Source organism: Micropterus salmoides, unplaced genomic scaffold, assembly GCF_014851395.1.
Source record: "Micropterus salmoides isolate LMB-PRFRI ecotype aquatic unplaced genomic scaffold, ASM1485139v1 Ms_hic_scaffold_10, whole genome shotgun sequence".
Lineage (NCBI taxonomy): Eukaryota > Metazoa > Chordata > Actinopteri > Centrarchiformes > Centrarchidae > Micropterus > Micropterus salmoides.
The window spans coordinates 32,618,809-32,628,990 of NW_024040041.1; the positions used below are offsets into that span (position 1 = coordinate 32,618,809).

At 40.0% G+C, this 10,182-nt stretch overlaps 1 protein-coding gene across 1 annotated transcript; it reads left to right on the top strand.

Moving 5' to 3' along the window:
* Window positions 1-313: 313 nt before the first annotated feature.
* Window positions 314-9,664, top strand: LOC119896545 (transmembrane protease serine 9-like). The gene is made up of 6 exons (XM_038710015.1): window positions 314-448; window positions 1,020-1,040; window positions 3,091-3,253; window positions 4,661-4,929; window positions 5,480-5,619; window positions 6,828-9,664. The coding sequence occupies exons 1-6, from the start codon at window positions 394-396 to the stop codon at window positions 8,061-8,063; spliced, it is 1,884 nt and encodes a 627-aa protein (XP_038565943.1). The 5' UTR covers window positions 314-393; the 3' UTR covers window positions 8,064-9,664.
* Window positions 9,665-10,182: the final 518 nt, after the last annotated feature.

Consider the following 10,182-nt stretch of genomic DNA (forward strand, 5'->3'; position numbering starts at 1 on the left):
ACATGGTTTTGAAAACATGTGTCTGCAGTTTCCCTACCAGTCAGTCTAACCTGAAGAAGTCTCTTGGATGAGGGACAAAACGTCTTCCAGTATCTTGAACCAGGTCCAGTTGCCCTTGATTATAACCTTCCTTGGATAACTTTGAGCTGGATGACTGAGAACCTTCACAGATAATATACTGGCAGATAACACAATGTTCCAAAACATCAACAGAGTGAGTCTCTCTGCACTACAGAGTGCCTTTCAAAATAAACTCAATTCATTTAAAACAAGTGATAAGTGAGGTGTCAGGCGTGACAGGTGTGTTTGTGTTGGAGGTAAACTGAAAGTGAGAGGGAGGGGAGAAGAAGGTTATTTATGGTGGTGCAGATCTGATGATATGCATTTACAGTTATGGCTTTCTACAAAGTGATCTGTGTGGCAGCTCTGCTGACTCTCCTGACACAAGGTAAGAACCCTCCTCACTGTGCACACCTGAGTTAATCATGTTTGAGATCTAATAACTGCTGTATGGTATCTTTTATAGAGGAAAAAGTATCACATACTAGTGGAAATTTTTACAAAACTGTAGTGATGAAAAGTACAAAACTTAAATTTATGATGCTTTACCTATTCAATCTGTCTGCAATTTGCTCTTCTGATTGACAAGCCAGCATGAAACAGACAAAAAGTTCATAAGTTACTTTATTATCTTAAGTAAATAATAATAATAAAATAATGATATTAGTTTAAGTTGAACCAGAGCTGAAATTTGTCAGTAAGTTCAGTTGTGTCATATCCCGAGTTTTGGTTATTGTAGTTTTTTGTAGGCATTTCTCCTCTCTTTTAGCTGAGAGAGGACAAGGTTTAAAGTGTCACTAATCAAAAATCTTTGCGTTTGAGTTTAGTAATAAATGTTACAGATGATCACAAATTTCCACCCATGTAAATATAACATGTCAATGTAGCCTGAGACATTTACATAGAAACACAAAGTTGTTGTTTCAAAAGTGTTTTCTGTTTCTTTTTGTTATTTTCAGAGTCTCAGTCACAACTAGATGGTAAGTAAAACTTTACGCTCACTTTTTTGTACTTCCTGTCTGTCTCTCATTTTGAACAGGTTTTTGGGACATAAACGTTTTGTTCCTTTCAGCCCCGCATGCTCGCTTTGTCTTTACTGTCCCTCTCCTCACTGTGTGGTCAGTCTACACTCAACACCAAGATTGTTGGAGGGCAGGCTTTGCATTTAACCACAAATCATTTTGGAATTCTTTTTACCATAAATGTAGATCATATTCACACTCTCTGAGGTAAAACAGTAATACCACAAAATAAGAGCTGAAACATGGACATTATCCCAGCAATTTTATTAGTGCTCTAAGTGAAGTTTGCATTTGTCCAGCAGGCGGCGCATACTTTGCATGAGTCAATGAGTCCGTATTCCCAGCCCCCTATTTGCAGAAATCTTCCATGAATTACCTTACAAGATGGCTCTAATGAACCTCAAAAACTAAGCACACTAACAACAAATTATTTCTGCAATTACACAGTACAAGAGAGACTTCGGCAGAAACTGGTTCCAAGTCCTGCCACTCAGCAGCCCTCTTAGTAAAGGCCCATCTACGCACGTAGCCATGCATTTATACTTGTGCATAGGTGTCCGTCATTCTGCAATTACACCCCCAAACGCTAAACACTAAAAACTGCATGTACTGTATTTGCTCACCAGTAAAATCTGATGAAAAAAACTGAAAATGTTTGATGACTTTGCCCTAAAATACAGTTTAAAAAGCGTCTTTCCCCACAGGTTATACTTCTAATGTGCCTGCGAAAGATTTCATGACATAGGCTTCATTTACGGATCTATCCAGAGTGCTTCTATGTAGTCACTATAAAATTGGCATAATATGGTTCACCTCTCGGTTGTTTCAAGGCAGACGATTGGCTTGCTTGCAGGGGGGGTGGGATATGTGCATACAACCGCTATCTTTGCTGTTACAGGCTTTCGCCATAGAATTCCATTCAGGATTTTGGCGTCTGTCTTTCTTAAATCGTTTCAGCTCAGCATTCAACACAATCTCCCCATGAAACAGATCAGCAAACTCAGCACTTAAATACAACACTCTGTCACAGTCAGTTCAGATTAGTGGTCTCACCTCCTCCACTCTAGTGCTCAACACCGGAGCCCCCCAGGGCTGTGTGCTCAGCCCCCTCCTGTTCACGCTGTACACCCACGACTGCATCCCCCGACATGGAGAGAACTCTGTTGTGAAGTTTGTTGACAACACCACCATCATCAACCGGATTTCAAACAACAATGAGAATTCATATCGGGAGGAAACTCATAATCTTGCAGAGTGGTGCTCAGAGAACAACCTACTGCTCAATGTCGGCAAACCAAGGAGCTGATCATTGATTTTAGGAAACAGGAGATAAAGACGCACACTCCTGTCTACATCAGTGGAGCTGAGGTGGAGCAGGTGAACAGTTTCAAGTTCCTGAGAATCAGCATCACAGAGAACCTGACATGGTCATCTTTTACAGAGGAGCAATAGAAAGCTTCCTGACTGAAAACATCACCAACTGGCATGGGATGTGCACGGCCCAGGACCGAATGCCTCTGTAGCAGGTGATTAAAACTGCTCAGAAGATCAGTGCGATGGTACCCATCTCTCGAGCATCAGTGATATCGGTGAGGTGAGGTGCCTACGCAGAGCCCAAAGGATATTAAAGGACAGTACCCACCCAGCCACAGCCTGTTCACCCTGCTGCCTTCTGGGAAGAGATATAGAAGATTCCGCTGCACCACCAGACTGCAGAGCAACTTTTCCCCCCCAGACTTTAAATTGAAATTCATCCTCAGCACTGGTCCAGTGATGAATGTTTATTTCTGTCTACCATTTTCTATAATTGCTTCTATTTTAATGTATATTGTCTGCTATGTAGCAGAAGCCAGTTACAAACTCAATTTCACTATATAACCAGTTATATTGTGACAAAATGAATCTACCTACCTATATGGATGCCACTAAATCCTACACATTGGATCTTTAAAACAAAAACAGCATTGCTCCTGCAGTTGTTACATGAATTCTGATTGTTTTCCTCCAGTTTGTGGCACTGCGCCGCTAAACACCAGGCTCGTAGGAGGGACGAATGCTTCTGCAGGGTCGTGGCCCTGGCAGGCCAGTCTGCACAGGGACGGATTTCATTTCTGTGGAGGCTCCCTGATCAATAACCAGTGGGTCCTGACTGCTGCTCACTGTTTCAACAGGTGAGCTCTGATCCTGTCATATGATTCAGCACTTCACCTCTACAACTACAGTGGGCTTATACAGTATAGTGTAGAGTTGTAACTTCGAAGACTGAATTCTGACTTTTAATGAGTTTAAAGAAACACAAAACCATTCACACTTTATTTTCCCTAAAAATGTAATTTTTTATTTGCTACGTAGGGATGCATCTCACTTCTAAAAGATTTTGTTGGGAGTTGCATATGTGCATTACCTAGTTAAGGACTACTAGCCAATCAGAAGCAGAGTAGGGTCTTGACAAGCCGGCAAACACGGCTTCGGTTCGGTTCAGCTGTACATGTTCCCGAACCAGCTTAGCAACCAAGACTGGAGCAAGAGTTTCAGAGTGGTAAGTTATTAATCTGTAACATTTATCTTTCATATGTAACGCTTTAACTCAACGCTAGCACTATTTCTACAGCACAGTAACAATAACTGTGTAACATTCAGTGATGAGAGTGGGGTTGAGGGGAGGCAGCAGGTGGACGTCTTGTCACTGCGTGTTGCAGCTGAGTGTGTTTCTCCACCAGTATGTTTGAGAGTGTGCCTGACTAGCTGCTAAGCTTATGATGCAACATGGTAACGGAAATAAAGGCTGGACTAAAATTCAGCTCATTTCAGGCAGTTCAGAGCAGTGTTTTCTTTAGGAGATGGGAACTCCCTTTGGGCTGGATTCGGGCTTTTTAACTTTGCAAACCTATTACATGCACAAAAAAGATATATAACTCAATAAAGGAGAGGAAAAAAAGCCAAAAAGCATAATGACCTCTTTAAAGCATTACAATTATTTTTGACATTATGTTATTCTTTAAATTCCCAAATGCACTTTTTCAAAAAGTTTCTTACTTCACAGAAGGCACCGCAACTGCTACACTGACATTAAATTAAAGACGTATCCTGGGAAAAATAACAGCACAAACTGAAATATTAAAGCTGTAAACAGCGTTGGACGGGCCCTCGTGCCACAACGGTGGTGCAGTTGCTGGAGGTTGTCAACAGAACTCTGAATTATCATGAATTTTCGAAATCTAATAAAGGGGTTAAGCATTACTTCCTGTGTCCCATATATAGCGCTAGAGAATATCAGCTAATTATATATATTGTTTTTAAATGTGCTATGTAAATAAATTTGAACTTGAACTATGTTGTGTCCCAGTACATCAAGTTCAATTCAAAATGCATGACTTCCTGTTGGGTTTAGGGAACCGCTCCCAGAGGTGTATTTGTAGGTTTGTTTCTATTTTGTGCGAAGTTTTGTGAGCTTTGTTAAGAATAAAATGTTATAATGACAAATAACAATGAACTCAGATGAACCTATTTATTCATTTTATTAAACATCATTGACAGTCACAAGGGTGTAGAATATGTGTTTTTTTTCTCTTTCTCAGCACCAGCATGTCCAATCTTACCATTTACCTCGGACGTAACTCCCAGAAACTTTCAAACCCTAACGAGGTGTCCCAGACTGTTTCCAAGATCATCAGACATCCCAACTATGATGCCTACTCATACAACAACGACATAGCCTTGTTGCAGCTGTCCTCACCTGTTAACTTCACCGACTACATCAGCCCAGTGTGTTTGGCAGCAGACAGCAGCGTCTTTAATGCGGGGACAACCTGCTGGGTCACCGGATGGGGAAACATCCAAGATAACGGTGAGAATTTTTAATATTGAATGATTGCATGTAATAATTTAGTTTTAACTGTTGTGTTTTGCAAACGACACTAAGACACCACAAATCTATATAAACCAGAAACACTGTAGAGGATCAACAAGATGACATCATTACAAGAGCCCAAATAAAACCAAAAAAAAAAAAGGAAAACCAGTGGTGGAAGAAGTACTCAGATGTATAACTTAAGTAAAACTTATACTACAGTGTATAAATAATTGGTTACAAGAAAAAGCCCACCAATCAAAGTACAGTACTTGAGTAGATGTTCTTAGTTACATCTCAACACTGCCAGCATCTTTGTTCAATATATTTCGGATTCTGGGTCAATTTTGGATCATCTTTGCAACAATGTGTTGAAATGGCGCCATGTTTTGATTAAAAAAAAAATCAACAGAAACTGTGGTGCCTCAAACACACTGTTGCATTAAAAATGGGTTTTAATAGTGTCTATGGCTCAGAGGAAGACGAGACATCAGTCTGTGAGACACAGAAAAATACAGACTCAATTTAGGTCTCTTTTCTTTTTCAGTTTCACTTCCTTACCCAGACTATCTGCAGGAGGTTAGTGTTCCCATCGTGTCCAACAGTGATTGTAATGCTACACACAGTTTAATCACAAACAACATGATGTGTGCCGGTTTCCCCCAGGGAGGAAAGGACGCCTGCCACGTGAGTCTTTCTGCAAACCACTCTTCCATCAGCACTAACCAATAGACTTTCCTCTTGGATAAAGCTTATAGTTAGGTCTGGCTCAGGTGACTCCTGAACCATCCCTTAGTTATGCTGCTATAGGCCTAGACTGCCTTGGGACTTCCCATGATGCTCTGAGCTTCTCTCTCCTCCTCTTCGTCTCTCTGTATGCAACCTCATCCCATTAGTCGCCTGATGCCCCCATGTTCCTGCCCGAATTCCTCAGCTAAAATTGTTATTACTAGTCCTATTGTTATTATAATTATAATAACATTACTATAATTATCTGTACCTTAATTCATTTTCATTCTGTACCACTCCGACATTCTTGACTTTTTATACCCAATCCTAAACCATTGGTAGTTGACCTTATTAAGTGTGAGACGTTCTACCATCTGTTTTCGTTAAGCATTTCGCTTTTCCAGTGTTTTGTTGCCACACCCTCAACTTTTTTGAAAGGTGTTGCTAGGATCAAATTCAGAATGGGCACATGATTTTTCCGAAACAATAGAATTTTCAAAAAAAGTTGTCTTTGTGCTGTCTTCAATTAAATATTGTGTTTCCGTTTTTTGCACATCATCACATTTTGTTTTTATTTATATTTTACACAGTGTGCCAACTTTTTTGGAAACGGGGTTGTAAACATCCTGCATCCCAAATTTTACTTGAGCTAATGTACTAAAGTATAAGCATCAAAATATTGCCTACTTAAAGTACCAAAATTAAAAGTACTCATCATGCTAAATGGCTCACATCAGAATATTATATTATTAGATTATTATTTTTGATGCATATGTGTTCATCACTTTAATGCTGCAGCTGGTAAAAGTGGAGCTTATATTAATTATATACTTACTTATTTACTTCCTATTTATTATCTATCTATCTAGCTATCTATAGATATATATGTCTATGTATAGATACATATCTATAAATATATACACACACACATGTATACATACATGCAGGTATCTTGTTAATTAACCAGTTAATTTCACCAAAGGGTAAATAAATATATTGATTATGTTGTATTTCAAATCTGAATCTGCAAAGTACCTAAAGTTCATAGTGTATTGCAGTAAAAAATAGGCCTACAATATTTGCCTCTGAATTCAAATTCTCACTACCCTAAATTGTACTTTCAGTACACAACATGGTGATATAACAAACATGTCTGATGTCTGCAGGGGGATTCAGGCGGCCCATTGGTAAGTAAAACTGGCTCTATCTGGGTCCAGGGAGGAGTGGTGAGTTTTGGAGAACCCTGTGCTCTGCCCAACTTCCCCACAGTCTACACCCGAGTGTCCCAGTTTCAGTCCTGGATCAACAGCCAGATCACCACCAACCTGCCGGGCTTTGTCGTCTTCACAGGGAACACTTCAACCTCTGGCAGCGCTACAACCTCTGGCAGCGCTACAACCTCTGGCAGCTCTGGCAGCACTACAACCTCTGACAGCGCTACAATGTCTTGGAACGGTACAACCTCTGAAAGCGCTACAACCTCTGGGAACGGTACAACCTCTGGGAACGGTTCAACCTCTGGCAGCGCTACAACCTCTGGCAGCAGTACAACCTCTGGGAACGGTTCAACCTCTGGCAGCGCTACAACTTCTGGGAATGGTTCAACCTCTGGCAGCGCTACAACCTCTGGCAGCGCTACAACCTCTGGGAATGGTTCAACCTCTGGCAGCGCTACAACCTCTGGCAGCGCTACAACCTCTGGGAATGGTTCAACCTCTGGCAGCGCTACAACCTCTGGCAGCGCTACAACCTCTGGCAGCACTACAACCTCTGGCAGCAGTACAACCTCTGGCAGCACTACAACCTCCCGCAGCGCTACAACCTCTGGGAACGGCTCAACCTCTGGCAGCACTACAACCTCTGGCAGCGCTACAACCTCTGGCAGCGCTACAACCTCCCGCAGCGCTACAACCTCTGGCATCACTACAACCTCCCGCAGCGCTACAACCTCTGGCAGCGGTACAACCTCTGGCACGCTTCAACCTCTGGCAGCGCTACAACTTCTGGGAACGGTTCAACCTCTGGCAGCACTACAACCTCTGGCAGCAGTACAACCTCTGGGAACGGTTCAACCTCTGGCAGCGCTACAACTTCTGGGAACGGTTCAACCTCTGTCAGCGCTACAACCTCTGGCAGCACTACAACCTCTGGCAGCGCTACAACCTCTGGCAGCACTACAACCTCTGGCAGCACTACAACCTCCCGCAGCGCTACAACCTCTAGGAATCCTTCAACCTCTGGAACCTCTCACCTGGTTTCCTTCTCAGTTCCTCTGCTGGTCTCCATCATACATCTTCCCTTCTCCCTCTTTGTCCTTTCATAGGACATTTAATATGTTTTGTTTAATGATTACCAAGATGTCTGGTTATAATTTTGGTTGGACTATTTTTTCAATTAATTGATTAATTGTTTTGTCTTTAAAATGGCAGGAAGATGTGTAAGCATGTTAAAATGAATGTCTTATTTGACATTTGAATTGTAAGGTTGTAATATGTTTGTCTGACGTATTAGTAAATATTAGGGGTGTGTAAAGACACTGTGCTCACGAGACGTATTAGAAGATATTTAGTTGCATTATAATGAGTTGGATGATGGTTTTGATGGTGACATTGCTATTAATGAAATTAAATTATCACATTTTGAATTATTGCATCTCAATTTACTATTTAACAGAAAAATAAATAGGCTAATTTACAGTTGATCCATATTCCTTAGCTTCCTACCTATCAAAGGAGATCAATAATATGCATCTAGGCCTAATGGTTGAGGAGTTATTACTGATTTATTTTGGGTATGTTATATTAGGCGTTTTTCCTGGAAATGGGTGTCAGTGCCTCAGTTTTTAGATGTTTATAATCAGAATCAGATTTCTAGCCAGGTACAATTTACCATATAAGGAATTTGCCTTGGTATATTGGTGCTTAACAGTAAACATAAACATGTACAATATATAGAAAGAAAAGAAAGTGCAGAGATCCAAAAGGTACAAGTATACGAAAAATGCAATGTGAGCAATAATAATTAGTGCAATTATGCAACTATGCTACCTACGTGGACTGGACTTGCAAGCGCCAGAGGGGGTCTACTTGATTACTATCACAGAATAAGCTGGTGTTGCATCAGCTGGGCGGAGTTGATTTGCTCTGCAAGTCGACATTATCGGTTACACGTTTGTTTTTCACTGCATGACTAAATTGATGTAAGAGTGTGGAAAAAGTCAATTGCATGGCACGAGGTCTCGTCACACCCCTATTGAATAGAAGTTAAATGTAAAAGTAAAAAATTCTATTGTAAAATTAAATTATTAATTCATATTTTAAAGACAGAATGAAATAGAATTATTAATTAATGAATGTGATTCTTTTTTTAAACTTCATCATTTAAATTAAATTCTAAAGAATCAATTTAACAAAGCTCCTTTTCAAAGTGTTGAATATATACATTTTTGGTGATAAATAAAAGCAAAAAGTTTATAATTATTACTTGAGACTCCATCAAAGTCTATTAAAGATAATTCTGGCCTGATGCTGATCAAACAATGAGTCTTTCTTCAGTTTTTACCTGATTTATTTCTGTAAGTTTGAATTTAAACATTCGCACTGTGAATATCAGAAGTTTATAAAAGTGAAGAATGAGATGTGACGGTGAAGACATGTTTCTTTTGCTAATCTCCTATTAATTCATGACTCTATTTAATGCCTTCAGGTCTTTTGTCAAATATTACTAGCACCCTTCAGTGTGTTGCAGTTCAATACCACAGGTAGGATTTATTGCAGGGCTGTGTAATTGGATCACATTGTACAGCTGTTGGTTTGGTATTGATGCATATGCTGTAATATGTGTGTTATGTCAGACTCATTTCATAAACTGTAAATCATTACAGATCCATTTAGTTTCATCCGCTTACTTCTTCTTTTACACTCAAAGAGCTCTGACAAGTTTTGGATTTTGAACTCAACTGTATGAGTTTTTCAAAGTTAAACTTGCATTAAATCATAGCTTTGACTATTTGAGATATATGTTGATTGGACTTGGGTATATAGTAGTAGTTGCTGCGTCTTTTGAGAGAAACAGTTTTCATTAAACCATTTGAAAACCAGTTGAAAGCTGGGTATACTCACCTATTTATCCACTGCAGACAAGTCCTGTATTCAAATTACAACTTAAATATAGACACTTTTGTCACACCGTTCTCACTCCAAGTCATCACATATGGATGCATGGTCAAGACCCCTGGTATCAGTTTGTAAAGTAGTGGGGAGCCCTGTAGAGTCATTTTTGTAACACTAAAGGTGTATAATGTATAACAGTAAAGTCCATGTAAGGAGGTGGTTGGGGTGGACAGGTGGGTCAGAAACCGGACTTTCAAGCAGGAGAGCGGTGTTTGTTTCCCATGTGAAACATATAGTCAGCAATTAGTGTTTTTATCTGTTATGTAAGTAGCTAAACTTACCTTTGACTTTACCTTGACTAGTTCCACCATTGTAGGAGGTACCTGACCATGACCTTATACATGTAAAC